At 36.4% G+C, this 23487-nt stretch overlaps 1 protein-coding gene across 1 annotated transcript; it reads right to left on the reverse strand.

Moving 5' to 3' along the window:
• Nucleotides 1-501: 501 nt before the first annotated feature.
• LOC142335309 (lactosylceramide 4-alpha-galactosyltransferase-like) lies at nucleotides 502-23297 on the reverse strand. Its single transcript, XM_075383756.1, has 3 exons — nucleotides 22028-23297; nucleotides 10578-10828; nucleotides 502-1076 (listed from the first exon to the last, which is right to left on the reverse strand). Exons 1-3 carry the CDS (start codon nucleotides 22747-22749, stop codon nucleotides 826-828), a joined length of 1224 nt encoding a protein of 407 aa, XP_075239871.1. The 5' UTR covers nucleotides 22750-23297; the 3' UTR covers nucleotides 502-825.
• Nucleotides 23298-23487: the final 190 nt, after the last annotated feature.

Below are 23487 nucleotides of genomic sequence, written 5' to 3' on the forward strand. Positions count from 1 at the left end.
TGTATATAAAAAATTAGAAAAGTTTGATTAAAATTTATATTAAGAGGAAAAAGAAATAAAATTAAACGATGATGATGATGATGATGATTACTTTGAAGATTTCTTAAGAGTTTTGATTCACACTTTGAATTACGTTAATAATTGAGCGATTAAATTCATCCTTGCTCGGGCGTAAAACAATTAGATACGCATAATATCAATCGAATCAAATTTTCCACTTATATGTGTACAAAAAAAACAATTTACACAATTTCAAACTACACAACTTTTATCCCCAGTCATTCGTCATTCAAAAAATTTGTTTGCAAAACCACCGTTTCCATCAAATTTTTCTCTCATTTTCAATGAAAGATATCAGACAAAGACATGCATGATCTAACAAAAAATCTCAATATAGAATGTACGATAACAACAAAATATCTTCTAATGGGATCTTGCAACAGTAACATTTTTCGTTTTTTAGACTTTGCAAAATAAAAAGAAACCAAACAATGACTGGGAAGCAAAAACTGTTTAGCACGCATTTTAATGATATATAAAGGTAAAATTAATTGCAATACGTAAAATTTTATTAAAAGCATTGAAATTAAACTTGAAAAAATCTTTAAAAAAGGTATTGGTATAGCTCGGGGTCAGAATGTGTACAAACTAGCAACATCAACGCTCGTGTTTCAAGAAATCAGATTATTTTTTATCAAAATCATGTGAATTAGCATCAAAATTCACCATTGAAACTTACTAATTCCCAAATTTAACAAAATCAAGCCCTTCGAATTTCTGAACAATAGGAACAACAAGTTTCGTTTCACTGAGCAAAAAATTGAATTAAAACTCATTCACGTGCAAATATGACCTGGGGCACAACATAGGGCCCAAAAATGATATGGCATCTAGGGTGGGATCTTGTGTGACCTTGACTGATCCAAAGACGTTTGAGTGGAAGTGAACAGCTAGACTGCATCTGAACAAATTGTTCCAGTCGGTTGGGTACCGAGGTCGCCTAGGCCACAGCTCTTCTTTAATTCGACTAAACGACGCTGGCATGAAGGAGAAATCGGGCAGCATTGTAAAATCTCCTGAAATGAAGTAAGCTTATCTTTAAAAAAATCAAGACAAAAAAAACATGAGATCGAAAACTGAAGTTTGAGATTATTTTCAAAATTTATTCGACATTTGACAAGCCTTATATGTTGTCCGTGGTAATTACATGCATCTCACAATATGAATCAAATGAGTCACCCGCTCGAAATCCTACATCAAAATATGTTTATTTCAAAATTTTAGTTTTTCTAAGTTCAACAAAGGCGACCTAAAAAGCGACGAACTCTTAAATCCGTTCAGCTTTGAGCTCAATCAAGAACTCATTCCAATTGTTACGTCGGTATTTAATTGCCACCAGTTTTAAGTCGGGTTATGGATTTTCGCAAGACGAATATAAACCATTTTTAACAAAGAAGAAAAATTAACTTCTCAAAACGAAAGAATAACAAAAATGATAAGTTAGAGCCGAGTTTAGAGATTTACAGGAGAGAATTGATTATTAGATAAAGCTGGTGATTTGATTTTGGAGACCATAAAAGGCTCAAAAATCAGCTGTATATATACCCATTATCAGTGCGAGAAAGTCAATTTACAAAACCAATCTTAGCACCATGATTTACAGTGGGTGTCAAAAGCCTTACCAAATATGGTTTACTTCTGCTAATTTCCTAGAGATCAGTCACAAAGTATACCATAAATAGTGTGCACTCACACTTTTCTAAGATTTTCTTCACATTTCCGGTGATATCATAATTATTCAATACCTGCTGGGAAGATTTTACATTAAATAATCTCACTCTAATAATAGTCACCTCGATCCTTCAGTTTGAACCATTAATTGGCAATTCGTTTACATAAATTTCGTGACTAGAATCAAATTTGCTCTTGTCATTGTAATCTGGTAAGTTACACTTTTCTTTGTAAAAATTCTAACTAACTTCAAAGCTATAGATTGATCAAATTTCCAGCGCCCCAACTGAGACTTGAGCTGATAGCGTAGCATCTCATTCCGTCAAAACTGTTCTGAATGTTTCAAGTTTCGATATGGGTAGGGATTTTGTGACGATGCCGGCTCTAAATTTGTCAGTAGGAACGTAATCAATTAAAGTAGTGCCATCCTCCATCTTGTTCCAAATGAAAGGAAATTTGTTTGCTACTTTTGTTCATGAATGGGTTTCGATCCAATTCGATACAACTGTGTTTGCCCTCTCCAATGGCTATTGGATGTCTCTGTTGGATGCCAAAAACCTCCAGAAGCCGTTTTGTATTCAATGGTTCTTGAACTGCCGCTGCCATGCACTGATATTCTGCTTCTGATTAAGAAAGAACAACTGTGGCCGGCTTCTTAACACCCTAGCTGAGTGCTGCACCACGTCTGCTGGGCTTAAAATATCAGCCCCCCTTAATTTTCTGTCGTTCACATCACCATATCAGTCTGAATCACGTTCCCCCCACTAAATCATAACTAGCATTCTTTGTGTAAGGAGCTCTTAAACTTTTTGAAACTTGCACAACTTAAACTTTTTGAAACTTGCACAAAAAACTGCACAACTTGTTTTCTGCATAACCAATGTTGATTGGTAGGTGGATTCATGTCTCTGGACACAATGTTGACAGTGAACATGATGTCTGGCCTCAACTGTTTGGTCAGATACAGAAGTGATCCAACAAGATTTTTAGAACCCTTGATCCAATTCTTCGTCTCTGTTCTGTGTTGTTTGAAGTTTCAAATTCAAATCAGCTGGAGTTCTTGAAGGTTTGCATTACTCTATTGGAAACCGCTCAGCAATATTTCTATGTTGCGTTCTTGATCGACTGCGACTCTGTTCTCTTCTTGTTTGATTCTTTGACCAAGAAAGTAGTTTAGCCTCCCTCTGTCTTCCATGTGCACAGTTGACTCGGGTGCCTTCTTGACACCGGAGATTACTCTAATGCTTCTTGATGCAACTATGATGTCGTCAAACCAGACCAAGATGAAAGTGTAACCCTCTGTTCCTGCTCTCGCGAACAAACAAGAGCCGTTCCAGCTTACGGTGAACCCTTGTCTCCGTATCAATCTTGCCAGCTCCTTATACTATTTGTTAGCTGCCTATTTCAAACCAAAAATTGAAAATTGTTTTATTCAGTCATCATACTATTTTCTCTCCGTCTGATCCTTGTTTTACAAACTCCTGTGGCTGTTCCAGAACTGTTTTAGTTCTTCTTGTATTGGTGAGTGCAAGAAATTGTCTTGACATCAAACTGATGCATCGCATGGCCCTGCTTTGTTGATAATTCAAGTAGAATTTTGGCAGTTTCTGGATTAAAGACAGGCGTAAAAGTCTTAAAGTAGTTCAGTCTTTTAACTTTTTTGAAGCCTTTTCCACATTGCGTGCTTTGTGTTTGTCAACATGGCCACGGGGTCCCATTTAACTTTGTAGACCCATTTCCCCGGTATGACGTCCCTGCCTGTGGATGGTTTCACTTGGAGCCAAGTCACCTTGTCCTGCAGCCCCTTGACATTGTCTTTCCTTGCGCGGTGCTACTGGTCCCAATCATCATTTTGTATGGTTTCCTAGACTGTTTTGGGTTCCACATAGTCAGCCTCAGTCACAACAGGACGAGTCATGACTTCTCCCAAAAATTGTGGAGCAATCCAAGCTCGTGTCTCTCATCTGGGCTCTGCACTGTCCGCCTGCTTCAGTGCCTCATCAAAGAGGCCAACCGTCTCTGACTATAAGAAGTCCTCCGTGTCTCTGTCTTACAGGGTCTCCAAGTTTCTGCGACTCCCTCAATGGTTCAGTAGATTTTTCATCTAGTGCTGCTTCCTCAACATCCGAGGCGTCTCATCACAGCGGCGTTTCTTAAGTTTTCACGTTCTCTACGTCCTGACACTCCTTCTTTTGGGCAGTAGATGTGCCCTGTTTCTCTTTGTTGCCATCTTCGTGATGAATTTCGTTGGGGTGCAGATCTCCAGTTGCTGTGAATCCTCTTTCAGTAGGTCGAGCGTCTGAGTGTTGTCAAGGATTGAGCCCACTTGGGACTCCTCGATGATCACTTTTCGAACTTCCACCAACTTGCTAGTGTTGGGTACGCACACCATTTATCCGTTGTCTCCTGCAGTGTAATCCACAAATTTTACTTCCACTGGCTTGGTTTCAACTTTGCTGACGTCTCCCTCCCTCTTCCTGATCAACACTGTGCAATCAAAAATAGACAACTTAGTAATTGAAGGCTTAAGTTTTATACCTCGCATCAGCTCTCCTGGGCATTTCTCTTCCCCTCGTCTCATAATTAAGTTTCTGATTCTTGTTTAGTGAAGAATTGCTGCTTTCCACTCCAACTTGGGAAGTCCTTATTCAGCGAGCAAGCATCTTGCCATCTCTATCAGTGTCCTGTTGTACCTCTCAGCGAATCCTTTCTGTTGTGGCGTCTCTGGTATGGTATTCTCCTGTAGAACGCATGCGTCCAAGAAGTATAAATGAAACTGCTCTGAGAGAAACTCATTCGCATTGTCTTCCCTCAGCTTCTTGGGCGTCGCCACACTGAGAAAAAATTTCTTCAGGCTGGCCAGCTTCACTCTTTGCCTTAGGCAAGTCCACAAACACAAAGTTGGTGTACAGGTCTGCAAACACAATGCAGAACCGGAATCCTGACCGTGACTCTACACTGAATAATCCCATCATGTCTCTGAAAATCCTTCTCAGCTTCTCTTCTGCCTGGGTCGCTGCCACTCATGGCAGTAGAGTTTTTGTGATCTTGGCCAATGCGCACATATTGTAAACCCGTTCGCGTTCCCCCACTGTCTCTGGTGCATTTCTGACCACACCCATTTGATTATAATAACCCAATCGCCTGTGCCACTTCATTGCGTTGTCAGGTTTCACGCTGTTGGAACTCATCTTGAACTCTGGAACGCTGCAGGGTAAAGTAAAAAATGTTTTTCTTGTGTTTTCCAAGTTCCTTTCTGGAGTTTTATGCAGCTGTTTTCTTTTTCGTTAGTGAAACTGTGTCCCCACTCCGTGCATCTTGAGACTGATAGGAGGTTCAAGGAGTAGTCAGGCACACAGAAAACATTCCTGAATTGCATTGGTGTTCCCTTTTGTTGAGGGTATGCTTATCCTCAAACGGCTTCTGCCCACCACTCTGGAAGCCTTCTTGTTAGGATATTAGACAACTGATGGAATGGGCACAAAGTCCGTGAACGCGTCGATGTTTGTAACTATGTGATCTGTACAACCACTGTCTACTAGCATGCCTGCTGTCTTCTACTAGTTTAGAGCTGCGCAGTGTTCCTCGTCTGGTTCAGCCAATGATTGATGGACTATATAAACACTGATTCTTGTTTGCCTCCACCTCTTTGTTTCTTGCATGCCCTTTCTAGGTGGCCCTTTTCACCATATTTGCTGCATTGTGTTGTCTTGTTCCTCCTGCAGTCCCTGGCAAAGTGTCCGGGGATGCCACACACAAAACAGTTTCCTTTTTTGGGTCCCTTCTCAAAGTCACGCTTCACTGCCAGTGACAGTGAACCATTTTGTCCCTTTTGTCCTGTGCTATGCTCTCATGGAAGTTCTAGAGCCTTTTCTTCAACTTTGTGAAGTTCGTTGCCAGATTGAAGCTCTCCTTTATAACAAAACTTACATACCTCATTGTCAGGCCCTTGAAGATCAACGCTTTGAAAAGCGTCTCTGAGACTGCTTCCCTTGCCTCCTGTAGCCTCGTGAGAAACTCCGAGAAACTCCTGTTCTCTGATGAAGAAGTTTTTCAAAGCCTCAGAATCCTCGAGCGGCAGTTGAGCCAGCTGTGCTACAGAATTTACCACTGTCGGCGTCTCCACACATTGAGAACTCTCTTGCAAAAGCTTCCAAGTCTTTGCTCCATCTCCGATGCCCGAATATCCGAAACAGTCATGTCTCATCAGCATGAGGGTTGGTGCATCTAGAGTCAGTGCTTGATGGCATCACACGTTGTTTCATTTCTCCTTGATGTCTTCAACTTCCTTTTCATACGCATCATTCAGCACGCTGTGTTTTTTTTCTCATCATTGCTTGCCCCACTGGCTAGTAGAGCAGGCTCATTGGATTGCTCTTCTGTCCAAGTAGTGATTCGTAGAATCCCTTCGTCCGCATCATCGCCAATATTCTCCTGCTCCCGATTGGAAAGTCCTGTGCTTTTCCTGCGTGGGTCAGCAACTTCACCAGTTGTTGATCCTTTGTAATTCGAGCCAGCCAAATAGTTGTGAAGAGAAAAATTTTTAAGCAGAAAAAGATTATGACCGTCGACAACAAATAAGTTTTTTCAGAAATCAGTTTTATGACTTAGAAAACTGTATACACTATAACCTGTCGCAATCGAAATGAAAAATCTTTTTAACTAAGTAGAAACTTTAAGTGCCCAAAATGAGAGAATAACAAAACTGATATATTAGAGTGGAATCCAGAGATTTAGTTTAAAATTTAGATCTGATTATTAGATAAAGCTGGTGATTCGATTTTGAGGACCAAAAAAGGCTCAAAATCAGCTGTATATATACCCATTATCAGTGCAAGAAAGTCAGGTTACAAAACTAATCATAGCACCAAAATTTACAGTGGGGGCCACAAGTATTACCAGTTATGGATTGCTTCTGAAATTTTTCCTAGAAATCAATCAGATGGGATACCATAAATACTAATCAGTGACATTTTTCTAAGAAATCGTTAACATTTCAGATGGTGTCATAATCATTCAATACGTGTTGGGAAGATTTTACGTCAAAAAAATCTCAATATAAAAATAGTTATCTAGATTCACAAATTTGAACCAAATACCGTTTCTATGGACCATTATTGACGATTCACTCATATAAATTTTATGACTAGAATCAAATTTGCTCTTTTCTTTATAATCTGGTGCGTTCAGCTTTTTTTCTAATTATTTTAACTAAATTCAATGCTATAGCTCGATCGAAATTCTAACCTTTTACCCATGCAACGAAGATTAGGAAAACTGGAAATTTTTACCCTGCACAAAGATTAGTTTCCGCAGGTCACATTATCAATTGATCCAGCGATGATTCTATGTTGCGTTCGCCGTCGATTTCGCTTTTCACTCGAAATTGTTCTTTACATCTCTAATCGTTCCTTTTTATCTCTTCATTTTCCACTTTTTGTAGTAACAACATATTTTTTTATGTTTGATTTAAAAATTTCCCTGTTGAAAATAAAGTGAAACAAGATATTTATTGAAGAAAATTGGTATTGTTGTTTAAAGAGCTTTTCTTTGGGTTTTTGTCCCGTTTTTTAGTGGGGGAGTAACTGTACACTCAAATGGCTTTTTTGATTAGACAAATTTCAACGATCGATATATTCGTCGTATAGCATTTCAATTTCAAAAGATTTTAAAATTTTGCCGTTTCCGAGGAGTTAATTTGATTAAACACAATAAAAATGTTGTCAATAATCTCATCATCTTCTTTACGTTCAGAGATGAAAGAGAAGTAGTTAACTGCTTGGACCCACTTTTTTGGCAAATATTTCCGCTAAATTTAAGAGAAATTTTTGCTTTTCTAAATTTAAGAAAAATGGCTCAAAGTATGCTTATTTTGCCCACTTTGTCCAATAAGACCGCTGGTGCACACAAGAAAACTGCCTGCTTAATCTCCCCCTACTCAGATATTGGCTTATTGTTCCTAAGAAACATTTCTGGAAGAATACCTGAAAAACAGGGTATTTAGGGGTATCTAGGGAGCTACTATAGAAACTATCTAATGCTTTTAATTGATACATAATGCTTTTTTGATAATGTATAACTTAATAAATATCGAAAAATCACCATTTATTTCTGATAAAATGACGCTTTGGACAAAATAATTGTTTCGAGAAAAATTGATAAAATTTTTGTTCTAATAGAGAAGCAGCAGTATCAAGACCAGTCATTTCTTTTAGTTTTTTAGTTCCAGACTAGAATGGTTCCAAAACAAACCCCATTTTTGACCGGTCAAACTTACAGGCAAAAAGGAGACCTAGGAAAATACATAAAAGTTTAAGCAAATAGCCTTTGGTATTTTTGGCCGGCTACAACACCGTTTACATAAAAAAGTTTCCAAAATTTTGAGCTCTGGCTGTATTAAGTCTTTTGATTGACAATTGTCCTCCTATGCAGTAATAGGTTAATTTAATTAGAATTTTTCAGTTGAAATTTTACGGTGGCTATGTCTTAGTGTTTTAAAGTTTTTTTCATAAAAATAATTATTTTTGAAGAATGGCCAAATGCAATTTTATTTTCGAAATTTTTAATCGACGTCTCACTAAAAAGAGACGCCGCATACTTTTTTAACTGAATTATAATGCAGTCTCACTCAATTTTTGTTTTCTTATTGAAAAAATTGTTTTTTTTGGCGTTGATACTACAAATTTTCTTAAATTTTTTTTGACCTTTTTCATTTATTTAGGTTCTCTTTTGCTGTTTCTCCAATCATCATAATAAAGGCACGCAAGTAGCATGTCACAATTATAGCTTTGAAAAAGAAATTTTTGACTATATTCAATTTTTTCAGTTAAAAAACTTTGATCTTATAGGCTTCGACATCGTTTCCTCGCAAAAAAAATCTCCTGATTTTTGCCTATTTTGTTAGTTTTGTAATGGTATGAAATTCTAGATCACCAGGAATCTCGATGGTTTTGCTTGTAGGTATATATGAAGTCCCTGATTTCATTTTGATAGCTAATTAATTTCATAACTTCGAATTTAATCGTTTTAAATAAGTGTTAACGTATTTTCTGACTTTGTCCTTTTTTTCTGTTTATTTTTTTTAACTATTTAGGAAACAAGACAGTTCCCATATCTTTTCTGGTAAATTGCAATTCATTTTTTTGTTTATTTTTCATCTGGTGCTATTTTGACTTTTTCATTATGTTTTTTTCAAAAAAAATGGATATAAATTGAGTCTTGTTCGCAAGTAATGCTTTTTAGTTTTATTTGATTTCGTTGTTTGTATTGTCTTCCACTCTCCCTAATGGCCGTAATCATCGGATCTCTAATGAGTTATTATTTCATTTGCATAATGGTTAGAGCTTAAAACGATTTTCTATCTCTTCCTCATTTTGTGGACAATTATGTCAAAAACGTGGTTGACTGGGGTCGGCTCATTACCTTCAGCTCGGCAAATCGTTTTATCTAAAAATTGAAACAGAATCACTAGGCCAATATTTGTCTGAAGGCAAATGTTTCGTAGCAATTATGTTCAGCTAATATTTAATGGCAAGGAATTTTTTTAATTGCTTCATTTTTGTTACAGCCATCAATATAATTAAAGTATAAAGAAAAACCTACGAGAATCTTGCGATGTAGATCAGAAGCAGTCATTGACGGTTATGATGTTTTTAAAGCCAGTGAGATACTTGTTTTTCAAGTTTTCCACAAAGATTTCAAAAATTATCAGATTTAAACTTTAAACAGAAACTCGACAATGAGTTAGCATCTTCCGTCTCCTTCTGGATAACTATTTCCTTGAAGTTTTGCTTATAAAATTGAACCTTTAATTTTTGAAATTGATGTCTGAGAAAAGAATAGACGCGTTTCAAAAACTGGTGACTATGTGGCACATAACTTTAGTCAGAATAGCATGGCAAACTTGCAGTTGTAGATATTCAATGTACAGTTTTCACCTTGAAGGGCCATTAAATTTGTGTTCATGGTAGGTTTAATTAAAAATCTTCTCTCGAGCTCTTGCTTACTTTGTCCTCATTCCAGTTTTGAAAGTTTTTTGGACATAATTTGTGTCCTATCTTTATCAATGAGATTTAATGCATTTTGCAGGTTGATTACAAAAATAAAGTGTCACAAAACTTCTTGAAATCTTCCTAATTTTGTTAATCAATTGAGTGTTTCATTTTTTTCTATGGGGACAAAATTTTATCTGTTTATCACCTCTTATGTCCGTTTTTCTCTACGGAATCTTTGTTGTAACTTGAAGATCAGAAAATGAAGCCGAATAGTCGAAATTCCAAGGGAATATATTTTTCTGTCGGAATATTTTAAAACTCGTTTCATTTTTAAAAGAACAACGCAACAAATTTTTTATGAACTCTGAAACATGTCTGAAATAGCCTTATTGGTATGCAGACTTATAAATACAAATAACTATATGTTATCAATTTTTGTCTTTCAAGATCATGCTAGAAGGACATTTTGTGTAAGATCTTGCAAGAAATACTTTCAGTCTTGACTTGGGTATATAAATGTATAACAGGATAAGCTTCTTTGAAATGTTTTGTAAAATCAAATGATGTTATTTTATCTCATGATTTGGAATATTATGTGCAAACACTCCTTTTGGTTTGAAATTTAAATGAGTTAAAAAAAAAACTTGGGGGACGAAAACGATTAGACAATAATTTCTTTCTAAATTTAATTGTAATATGTGTTCTTTTGGTTCCTGCAATAGTAACTTCTCGCGAAAACGAGCAAAATACGAGTTGCAAAAACAACCACTTTAACACACATCGGTCAATTAACACTTGGACAGTCTAATGTGAGTTTGATTAGTTGAAAAAATCTGTCCAGATCTCACTTACCACCTGGTGATTCAATTTTCACATTTCGTAGCTCGCGTAAGTGATAGAGTTGTTTGGCTACACGTGAACAGATTATAGGCCCTGACTGTCCTCTGAAATTTAGGTTGGGATCATAAGTTTGGTTGACGTATTTCAGCACCTCATAGGCGAATTGATGCCCACTTTCGAAGTGGAAGTGACCATTGTTTATCTTCTGGGCACGTTGAGAGCTCTCTTGGATCGCACAGTTCATGTCAGATTGAGAAATTGATCTAAAATTATGACGCTAATGAAATCCATATCAGAAAATCTTGCACGAATTGCGTTGAAAGCAGTGAAAGATTTGAGTATAATAAAAGGGTCCTAATATCGTGAAAGATATAATGAACCGCTAAAAATAATAAAAGAGTAAGATGTTTAAAAATTGTTTTGTTCCTGACGCTTGGATATCTGCCTTTTTGAGATACAAATTGTTGTATGGCTGGCTAAAAATTTTAGAAATTAAAAGATCTTTCAGATTTGCTAACCTTTTTACGTTAGTTCTTTTTGTTTGTAAGGTTTGCGGTTGCTAGTGGCAAAAAAAGTAAGATCTGTGCTCAATGAAGTAAATGAATTATTTAGCGCTAAAAACTGCTCTAATTGTGCAAAAAATGACTGCTCTTGTTTTAATGTATAGTGGACCAAATCTGATTTAAAACTAAAAAAAGGCACAGGAGATATCACGACAAGTAGCTCAGTGGCTGAAGCTGAGACTGCTCAGCAATAACTTTTTGCAACACCTTGACCAGGGTGAAAACAAAGACCAGAGCGCCGTTTAAGAGTTGCTTGTCTCACATTGAAAAAAGCGAAATATAAAACTTTCGGTCTGGATCGATAGCTATTGATTGTTATCGAATTGTCGCTAACTGCCATTTTAGAACCTTTTGCGAAAATTTTTGCTGATTAGAAATTGGTTATTCAGAAAAACTTTAAATAAACTGAGGGAAATTAGATTACAGAAAGCTTTTTTCGAGTACCTCCGGGATAATGTTTTAATTCAACAAAAATGTGTCTTGATGAATGGCGAAGGACCCTTCAGGAGGTTTCCTGATAAGCTGTTTTCGCCGATTTTCAAAAATCTTTTCATCTGAAATTATGTCTAGGTTTTCCCCTTTTTTGTCGTTGGTTCTTCCCCGGCATCAAAGAACAAAATTTTAGACGATTCAAATGTAACACTTGTCAATCCCTCAACAATTTTATTAGCAAAATAACTTTAGTGAAGTGTATGTGCTCTACAGAAGCTAAAGTTTGTGTTTTTTCAAAGGGAGTATAAGAAATAACAACGAGTTACAACCCTCTAGCTAGATTTCAGCAGTCAGTAATAATTCGGTATGTGTGAAGTCTGATGTTACCTTTGTTTTGTTTATGACTCAGAAATTGCTGAAATCCGGATTGTGTCTGGTGGGCAATTGTATAAAAGAGGCAAATAGAGTCAATTGATATTTCTTCAACTCTCTCTTTGCTTATATATGATTAACGGATCTTTTCAACAATTGCCCCCCCTTTGGGACCTAGTAGAGAATCGCCTCCCCTTTTGTGCTATACTTTACCACAATATTACTTGGCCTACACTTTAGATAGCCGGATATTAGGTTAAGTGCGATTGCGGACCGCTGTTCATGGCCATGCCTCTCATGCGCTGTGGGATGTAATCCGGAAATCGCGGGTCGGTTATCGCGGCGAAGGCCCACCGACCCCCCAGTCGGAAATTCTTTTCGCTTTGTATTCCGGTTCGGCTAATTGCTATACCACGGTGTATTTTATTCTATTCAATTTAATAGTATGTGCATGCGTGGAAAGTTATTAGTCGTCTCTGATTGGTTAATAAATAGCTCGCTTAAATTCTATTCAAAAATAGCCCCCCGCCTTTGCAAAGGGGGGGGGCAATTGTTGAAAAGATCCTGATTAACTTATATATGGATTATATATGAATATGTGAATATATGAATATATACTTACATGGATTATATATGAATATATCAATTGGAGTAACACTCTTCCGGTAAAAAAGACACCAATCTTAAACTGAATCGAACAAATAGATTTCCTCGGTAAAAATTACAATCATGGCTCACGTTATTTTCAGCACTACAAACCCATCCAGCAAACGCACAAATATATTATCCATTGGAGCCTTACTGCGAACCAGCGTTTGCTGACAAAACCAGAGAAGAGAAACAAAAATGAGAACAACGAAACATTAGGAGGAAAAACTGGCCGAATTGTTGCAAAGCACTAGAAAAAAAGAGTTGCTTCATAAATAATAATCCACAGGAGGAAGCAAATACAAAAGTAGAAGGACTCAAATACTTATAGTTAGGATTAAAAGCAACAAAAAAATCTCAACAAAGCGATTTTTATACGGGTTTCCACAAATTCACCGCAGTCTCAGTAGTAGACCAACCGGCAGCACTTTACAACTGGGTTAACCTGAAAGATTCCTTGAAAAAAAAAACACATTCATAAAAGAACCACAAAATCTCAAATCCAATTAAATTTGTTCCCAGTGAATTGCAACCCAACTAAAACAGAAAAAAGCATAATAGGCAAAAAAACGTGGCCAAAAAATCAACAAAAATGGCAAATAGCTCACTCAACTACTTATGGAACAATGACATATAATTCATCACAAATGAAAACCGCAATTTGGATAAACATAAACATAAAGCCAGATCCAACTCATCAAGGAAAAGCCATTTCTTGACATTTTGGGAGGAAATGCAACAGACATGTACATGTTCCTCAATGGATTATACAGAGTACCAGACATGCCAGCAATATTTCAGAAAGCCATGGCCTTTAATTTAATTGGCATTGAGTTTTCGAGCGCAATTTTAGATGACATAATAATTGTCATAAAAAACGCATATTAATAATATGAACAAGATATATAAAAAGAATTGGCACATCTCGAACAAAAAAATACCAATATTTTAACAAAAAACCGATTTTAACGAAAACAAAATCAGATGGCTATTCTCAAAAATATGCACTGAAACGATTACGCGCACGAAAATCAAAATAGATATAATAACCCACCTGCATGCCCGAATAAAATCAAGGATTTACAATTTTGATGCGTGGCATTCATAATAATCATTCCAAAACTTGCAATTCTACGAACACCTCAATGTCTACTATTGTCAGCAAAAAATATACAAAACGGAACAAAACGAAATTGAAACGATAAGCACAATGACATTTTTAACAAAATACAAAGACATCGAGCACAGAGTCCAAAGTAATCATTTAGACACCTTGAAAAAATGAAGACGAGTTAAACGAAACGCAAGCAAGGAATATTTAGGAGAGTGGTTTTGGTCAAAATTCACTATTGAATGGCTACCTGCATCTGCAGGCCGCTTTCTAAATAAAAATGAACAAAAGTAAAGCCCCCAAAAAACTAGAACTACTCGAATTTGTCTGATCAATAAAGCATTGCAAATTATACCCCTAAAAATTCAAATTCATTGTCAAGGAAAATCTCACAGGTGAAACGAGTAATAGAGGCCTCAAGATGTTTGAGAGTAGATTGAAATGACGGCCAGACCGATTTGTTCTCGTTGACTTCACTGTTTAACCTACAGCCGGAAAAATATTAGTTTGAAGATTATTGAATTAGAACCCCAATTTCCCAGTGACTAACCGTGAGGTCAATCGCAAAAATACTTTGTGTTTAATACTATACAAGCGCGCCATTTTACATTTACAACGATGAGAAAGCAACAATACGCAATCAGATCGCACACAATCAAACCCAATTGGATGAGGTCAAACAACATCCCGATGTACGCCCTAAATACAGAAACACGTTTTTGCCAATTTTGTTACCCTAACAGGTAGCCTTCTGCCAGCACATAACCTAATTGCTTCAAATTATAACTGATTTTCTAAATTTAAAAAGCAAGAACTTATTCAAAAAGTTAACATTAATACACGAAAAAATACAGACACAGAAACATTCGACAATCTAATAATTAGAAGATTCCGAACTCAAAACAGAAATCCATTAATAACAAATATGAACGCTAAGCCATCTAGATCTGAGCCGCAGCCACTCTCTATTTCAATTGACACAACAACAGCGGTAAAATGTTACATCCTAAAGAGAAGAACTAACCTCTCCACAAAACCACATCTGAACCAATTAAACGATAAGTTATTCGATTCATATTCAGACTTCCTAAAGAAACTCTATAAAGTGCATATCGAAAAAAAATTTGCAAAAGCATCATCAAAAGCAGGCAAGCCAACAAACATAGACCTCTGCTTATATAACTCTAGACTGGAGCAGCCTCAAGCGGCACCACAAATACTCGCACTGACGGCCAACCAGTAAAAAATAATTGTTTTGCACTTGATACATGAAGCCACCAAGAACAAGCAGGCACGATTCATCTCAGGGATATCATTTGGCTTCCAGTGAATAGTGATACACAGTGGAATAGTTAAACCCCAGACGAACTCCGACGGATATCTTGTAAGATCTTGCAAGATTCATGCAAATAACGTTTATCTTGCAGGATCATGCGAGACTCTTGCAAACAACGTTTATCTTGCAAGATGCAAGATCCGGACGTTTATCTTGCAAAAATCTCGAAAGAACTGGCAAGGTAACCATCCCAAAAAACTTAGCAGTTTAAAACTTGAAGACAGTCAGAAACGTAGATTTAACGTTTTCCGTAGCGATAAAACAACGTTTTAAATGATTGAACGTGGACATAGCGAAATAAGACTTTTTCACAGACTACAGCCACCTTGAATTTTAAATAGGGTTCAAATACCATAAAAACTAATTAACAGCCGTACATTTGGCTTGACTAAACACTTAAGGGAGAAAGAAAAGGTGATATTACGTTTTGCGTGGCGATACAATAAGGTTTTTTGTTGATTAATTGTTTACATGGTGAAAATCTTAAATGGTCAATTTTGTTAGCCTTCCAATCCGTTTGAAAACTGTTCTATAGCTGAGCTGCATTCCAACTGAGGGTAACACACAGCTAAAACTAAAAAAACTGATATGCAATTTTTCTGCCTGAAATCATTTTTTGCCTGAAATCACGCCAATTCAACTATAAAAAAAATGGTCTGATATTATAGAGAAATGTTGTTAGCAATTTAATTTTAGATACTTTAGTGGGAAAAATTTGAAAACTAATTTTTTCTACTAAAAACGAGGCTCAGGGTCTTTATTGGGCTTTTACTGTATGTCCCATTTTGAAAGCTCGAATTCATCGGAAAAAGTTGTCATGACTTTTGTCCTACACACTTCTAATTGTATTTCTACACGCTTTCTCGTAATCGCAGCTGAACGGCGTTAGGCAACAACCCCTTGTTCTGGGGTCAGATTACTCATTTTCGAGCATAGTTGCTCTTATTGGTGACTATAATCAGCGTGAAGCTGTGGTTAAATATGAACACTAAGCCATCTAGATCAGAGCCGGAGCTACTATCTATTTCAGTTGACACAAAACAGCGGTAAAATGTTACATCCTAGAGGGAAGAACAAACCTCTTCACAAAACCCCAATTGAACCAATCAAACGATAAGTTATTCGATTCTTCAGACTTCCTAAATAAACTCTACAAAATGTTTATAGAAAAAATTTTTGCAAAAGCATCAAAAGCAGGCAATTCAAAAAACATAATCCTCTGCTGATATAATTCTAGACTGGAGCAGCCTCAAGAGCCACAACAAATACTCGCACTGACGGCCAACCAGTAAAAAAATTGTTTTGCACTTGATACATGAAGCCACCAAGAACAAGCAGGCACGATTCATCTCAGGGATATGATTTGGCTTCCAAGGATACACAGTGGAATAGTTAAACCCCAGACAAACTCCGACGGATATCTTGTAAGATCTTGCAAGATTCATGCAAATAACTTTTATCTTGCAGGATCTTGCGAGACTCTTGCAAACAACGTTTATCTTGCAAGATGCAAGATCCGGACGTTTATCTTGCAAAAATCGCCAAAAAAATTTGCAAGGTAACCATCCCAAAAAACTTGAAGACAGTCAGAAAGGTAGGTTTAACGTTTTCCGTATCGATAAAACAACGTTTTAAATGATTGAATAAGGGCATAGCGAAATAAGACTTTTGCACAGACTACAGCCACCTTGAATTTTAAATAGGGTTCAAATACCATAAAAACTAATTAACAGCCGTACATTTGGCTTGACTAAACACTTAAAGGAGAAAGAAAAGGTGATATTACGTTTTGCGTGGCGAAAAAATAAGGTTTATTGTTGATTAATTGTTTACATGCTGAAAATCGTAAATGGTCAATTTTGTTAGCCTTCCAATCCATTTGAAAACTGTTTTATAGCTGAGCTGCATTCCAACTGAGGTAAACACACAGCTATAACTAAAGAAATTGGGTTGCAATTTTGTTGCCTGAAATCATTTTTTTTCTCGGGCCCATACAGAAAGTTTCAAATGTACTTTACAGGTGACAACGTATTTTAAACACCAGTTTCCAGAAAAAAGTTGCATTTAGCCCACCACAAGTGTGACTAGTTCATTGGGCACCAAAAGATGTGATACTATAGCCTCCAGAGACTTCCAGCTTGGCGTTTATAATGATTTATACGACTTTTCTCTCAGGTCTAATCCTATTCTCTAATCTTCAAAGATGCGAAATAGGCCCGCGCAGCATCTAAGGCATGTTTCCGGCGCTTCCTGCAAGACGGTTATCTTGCAAGATCTTGCAGGATCATGCAAGATGATGCTTAATCTTGCAAGATTCTTGCAAGATTCTTGCACGCTCTTACAAGATAACCATCCGATTTTGACTGGGGCCTAGCATAAGGTTGCCGAGCCTTGATATGTCAGAGCCTAAACCCTCAGGCAGAAAAACTGATATGCAATTTTTCTGCCTGAAATCATTTTTTGCCTGAAATCACGCCAATTCAACTATAAAAAAAATGGTCTGATATTATAGAGAAATGTTGTTAGCAATTTAATTTTAGATACTTTAGTGGGAAAAATTTGAAAACTAATTTTTTCTACTAAAAACGAGGCTCAGGGTCTTTATTGGGCTTTTACTGTATGTCCCATTTTGAAAGCTCGAATTCATCGGAAAAAGTTGTCATGACTTTTGTCCTACACACTTCTAATTGTATTTCTACACGCTTTCTCGTAATCGCAGCTGAACGGCGTTAGGCAACAACCCCTTGTTCTGGGGTCAGATTACTCATTTTCGAGCATAGTTGCTCTTATTGGTGACTATAATCAGCGTGAAGCTGTGGTTAAATATGAACACTAAGCCATCTAGATCAGAGCCGGAGCTACTATCTATTTCAGTTGACACAAAACAGCGGTAAAATGTTACATCCTAGAGGGAAGAACAAACCTCTTCACAAAACCCCAATTGAACCAATCAAACGATAAGTTATTCGATTCTTCAGACTTCCTAAATAAACTCTACAAAATGTTTATAGAAAAAATTTTTGCAAAAGCATCAAAAGCAGGCAATTCAAAAAACATAATCCTCTGCTGATATAATTCTAGACTGGAGCAGCCTCAAGAGCCACAACAAATACTCGCACTGACGGCCAACCAGTAAAAAAATTGTTTTGCACTTGATACATGAAGCCACCAAGAACAAGCAGGCACGATTCATCTCAGGGATATGATTTGGCTTCCAAGGATACACAGTGGAATAGTTAAACCCCAGACAAACTCCGACGGATATCTTGTAAGATCTTGCAAGATTCATGCAAATAACTTTTATCTTGCAGGATCTTGCGAGACTCTTGCAAACAACGTTTATCTTGCAAGATGCAAGATCCGGACGTTTATCTTGCAAAAATCGCCAAAAAAATTTGCAAGGTAACCATCCCAAAAAACTTGAAGACAGTCAGAAAGGTAGGTTTAACGTTTTCCGTATCGATAAAACAACGTTTTAAATGATTGAATAAGGGCATAGCGAAATAAGACTTTTGCACAGACTACAGCCACCTTGAATTTTAAATAGGGTTCAAATACCATAAAAACTAATTAACAGCCGTACATTTGGCTTGACTAAACACTTAAAGGAGAAAGAAAAGGTGATATTACGTTTTGCGTGGCGAAAAAATAAGGTTTATTGTTGATTAATTGTTTACATGCTGAAAATCGTAAATGGTCAATTTTGTTAGCCTTCCAATCCATTTGAAAACTGTTTTATAGCTGAGCTGCATTCCAACTGAGGTAAACACACAGCTATAACTAAAGAAATTGGGTTGCAATTTTGTTGCCTGAAATCATTTTTTTTCTCGGGCCCATACAGAAAGTTTCAAACGTACTTTACAGGTGACAACGTATTTTAAACACCAGTTTCCAGAAAAAAGTTGCATTTAGCCCACCACAAGTGTGACTAGTTCATTGGGCACCAAAAGATGTGATACTATAGCCTCCAGAGACTTCCAGCTTGGCGTTTATAATGATTTATACGACTTTTCTCTCAGGTCTAATCCTATTCTCTAATCTTCAAAGATGCGAAATAGGCCCGCGCAGCATCTAAGGCATGTTTCCGGCGCTTCCTGCAAGACGGTTATCTTGCAAGATCTTGCAGGATCATGCAAGATGATGCTTAATCTTGCAAGATTCTTGCAAGATTCTTGCAGGCTCTTACAAGATAACCATCCGATTTTGTCTGGGGCCTAGCATAAGGTTGCCGAGCCTTGATATGTCAGAGCCTAAACCCTCAGGGAAGCACCAAAAAAACTGAGAACGTGGAAGAGCCAAAAGACAAAATCCTAATGAACTTTGCATTGTAATTTCCAGTTAAAAACAACAAAAACATACTTTCTGGCGTTCATAGTTAATTTTTCAAGATATCTCCACGCGAAAATATGTCATAACTAATACAATGGCCTAGCAATCCAGTACCTGACGAAACATATCAATTCCCCTGGTTCATCCAGAAACGTAATTTTTAGATCATTTTCTAAATTTTTGGAATCAGATTGCCAAAAATTGTTATCATGGATTTTGGTTACTTTTTTCGGGATAGAAACAGAAAAAATCTTTCTCCGAAAAAAATCTCTGAATCTTGTTATTCTTATTAGATTTTTCATTTAAGCTCAGAAAACAAATTTTGTATTGAAAAAAAAACACAGAATTGTATTACTACCAGTAAGAAGCATATAAGGCAAATGAGATCTACATGAAAAATGATGTGGTAGGCATTTAAGACCGCGATTTTTTCGCCATTTCTTTTCTTGAGTACGTGTTCTACTTTTTAATCTGCTAATTTTAAATTGTTTTTGCTGCCCAACTGCTACTTGAAAGACATTGCTCTTTGGCAGAATAGAAAAAAAAACATTCAAAGTCCTGAAATACATTCCAAATAATCAGAAAAGTATGTTGAAAAAAAGTGATTTGATAGGAACGCCAATATACAAAAATGGTCTGATACTTTAGCAAAATGTTGTTAGCAATTTAATTGTAGATACTTTAGTGGTAAAAATTTGAAAACTAATTTTTACTACTAAAAACAATGCTCAGGGTCTTTATTGGGCTTTAGCTGCATTTTGAATGCTCGAACTCATCGGAAAAAATTGTCATGACTTTTGTCATACACAATTTTTACTGTATTCCTACACGCTTTCTCGTAATCGCAGCTGAACAGCGTTAGGCAACAACCCCTTGTTCTCCGGAGCTCTTATTCCCCACGTTTCAGATCGCTCATTTTTGAGCATAATTGCTCTTATTGGTGACTATAATCAACCTGAAACTGTGGTTAAGTGAGTGTAGAATTTGAAAAAAACTGGGGTGGGGGAAACCCTTATTCAAATCCCAACAATTGTAATCATCTAAATTTTCGTTAAAACAGAGAACTATAGTAGTGGTAACTTCGAGTGCCTATTATCCTAAAATAACAGAAAGTGGTATACAAGGCCCTTCTATTACTCCTAAGATTCAGATTGGAGGTAGTCGTTTGTATTAAACAGTAATTAAAAGGTTCGATTGAGAGTTGTCTAACCTCATCTAAGACCTAAATATATGGAAAAGAAAACAATTATGAAATAGGTGGCACTATAAATCAGAAGTATACCAAGTTCCCAATACAACTATTTAATACTAAGAGATCAATACAAGATCCTAAGACTACTAAGTGTGAAGATGACGGGAAGCTCGTCGTAGTTCACTCCACAACCCAACCAGGCGAGTATTAATCAACTTGAATAGAACACTAAGACATTGCCCATCAGGTACTTCAGGCTACTGCAGACCGTGATAATGTCTACCTGGTTCGCCAATCCATACTACATGGGTTAACTTAGCTCGCCAAGTCGTCAACGATCAGGCAGCCCCGACCTCAGAGTGGCTTTCACTATTCAGTCTCCTAAAGGAGCGCAACCGATTAATACTCTCAGAAGCACTCGTCTTGAAGGCGTCTGTAGTTCCCTTCTCCAAAGTCCAAGTCCCGGGAAATCTTAACTTAACCCAATAGTGATTGATCTCTGTAAAACCACCCATGTATCCTAAGATAGATATGTTAAATTCTGGTTTAATGCCCATTTATATCTCTAAGAAATTACTTGACTTAGAAATGAAAGATTGCAAAGTTACCACAGACCTTATTCCTAACTAAATCAAAGTTATATTCAACCAAGGTGTATTCTCAAAAAGTCTACTAACTATTTTCTATTTCTCTATTCGATCTCTGAGTCTACACCGACTCTATCGAATAATCCTAAGAAGTTAGAAGAATCGAAACTAAGGAAAGACTATTACCGCTGAGAATAACGAGATACCGAATATGGTTTACTTCTACAAAATTCCTAGAAATCATTCGCGAGGAATACCATTTATAGAATGCATTTGCATTTTTCTAAGAATTTGTTCACACTTCCAGAGATATCAAAATCAGTTAAAACATGCTGAGGAGAATAATCTGACTCTAATAATAGCTATCTAGAATCATCATTTTGAACCGAATATTGGTTAACAGTACCATTTCTCAAAGATTCATTTATATCAATTTGCTCTTGTCTTGATAAAACTGGTAAGTTAAATTTTCTATAGTTTGAATCAAGGTTAATTTCGGATTCGGTTTATACGGTTCAAATATTGAAGGTTAGTTCAATTTTCTACGTTTCTAAGTTTCTATATTCTACAGTGAGTGCTGATCGGAGGCAGCTTACGGAGGCAGGGGATTGAACTCTTAATCCATGGCGTGTAAATAACACACCTTTGCTCTCAGGTATCACGCCCCCAGTTCAGTGCAGTTTGACGTGTTTCAACCTATAGATAAATGAATATTGGACTTAAACATGACGCATTCCAAACTGGAATCAATTAAACCGGAGGAATTGTTTCTTATTGGGGCATTAAAATTTTTTAGAGTTTTAAAAGTTCTTGATGTAACAATGTTACAATTTCTGGAGAATAGCTTCTTGGCCGTTTTTTTTTAAAAAAAAGTAACTTAGTCTATACTTACATGGCAGGTTTCGCGCTTTCCAATACGATGCTGTTCTTGATATGAGCCAAACTTCGGAGAACAATTATGTCCAAATCTAAATACATACCACCATATTTGTACGCAAAGGCCATTCGGCCGATTGCACTGTAATGACACGTGCCATGGGCGACTACTTTTTCAACGCGTTTCTCTAAACCTTCAGCTGGCGTATTACGAAATAATTCGGCGACATCAACATGATAAAATTCAACGTTACCATAATTATAATATAATTCACAAAGAGCTTTGCTTTTACTCAGATCCAAAACTTGTGATTTCAGCAATACTTTCGAAACAAGACTAGATTTGACAGCCGCCGATTCAACCGAGCATGATTGGCGACCATCTAGGAAAGACTTTCCCGAAGTTTCTAGAAAGAACGCTTGATCTTGTTGAGAGTACTCAGCCGCGAATTTTGCCAGGCGAATTGTTCGACTGCAATTTAAAGTCTCACTTGCGGGTAAAATACTGGGTGTTTCAAGAGGATTAAGAGGCTCAAAATTATTCGAATTTCGATCAATGTTCAAAATAGGGATAAATTTAAATGGATAATTTATTTCTAATATATTGGGGAAGAAAATCATCATCAAGATTCCGATCAATAAAACTGCAGAAACTGTAAGATGAAAATCGCTTTTTCTACTTAAAATGCAGCGCTGCACTTTTAAAGGCAAAAGTTTGCGTTTGCTTTTATCTGACATTGTATTTAGTTACAAAAGATTTTTGTCTATTATATCAGATTTCATAAAGCTTGGAAAAAAAATCGCAGCTTGACTATTGAGATAAGTAAAGTTTTGCCAAATGCTGCAGGTCCACAAAACAAAACAATTGTTTTAGGTGGAATAAGTTATCTGAACTTAGTAAAAATTTATTTTATAGTAGATCACGCTGAATAAAAAACACTATTAATGTACCATTTGATTCGATGGTGTTTAAAACTTTCTTTTTTATTTGTAGGCAATAGTTATGAATAACTCGGTCAGTAACTCAGAAAATAGTGAATGTGATTATCGGCCGAAAACAAATTAATTAAACGCTAATAAATGAATTTATAGGTAAGAGCTCTTGGCTTTCAGAAGTTAATGCAACAGTGAAAATAGAAAGCAAAAACTACTTTAAATTTAGATGAGTTTTTAAAGCAACATCGCCTACTAAAATCCTGTTTCTCAAGTAGCAAATAAGATGTACATACAGCAATGATACTATATCGGTACATAAAAATGTAGATATTAACTCAGTAAAAAATGCGTATAATTGACAAATTGATGGAGCAAGTTAACATATTGAATAAATTCTATGAGAAAACTTGACATCGATATAGAGCAATATGGACTAAAATTGATAAGTGGAACGCATTTGAACGAATGAAAAGAACTCAATCTTCCGTGCTATAACTACGTTCTAATGACTTTGAACCGGAAACTAAAATTACCAAACTT

This window comes from Convolutriloba macropyga, chromosome 2, assembly GCF_964194025.1.
Source record: "Convolutriloba macropyga chromosome 2, txConMacr16.3, whole genome shotgun sequence".
NCBI lineage: Eukaryota > Metazoa > Xenacoelomorpha > Acoela > Convolutidae > Convolutriloba > Convolutriloba macropyga.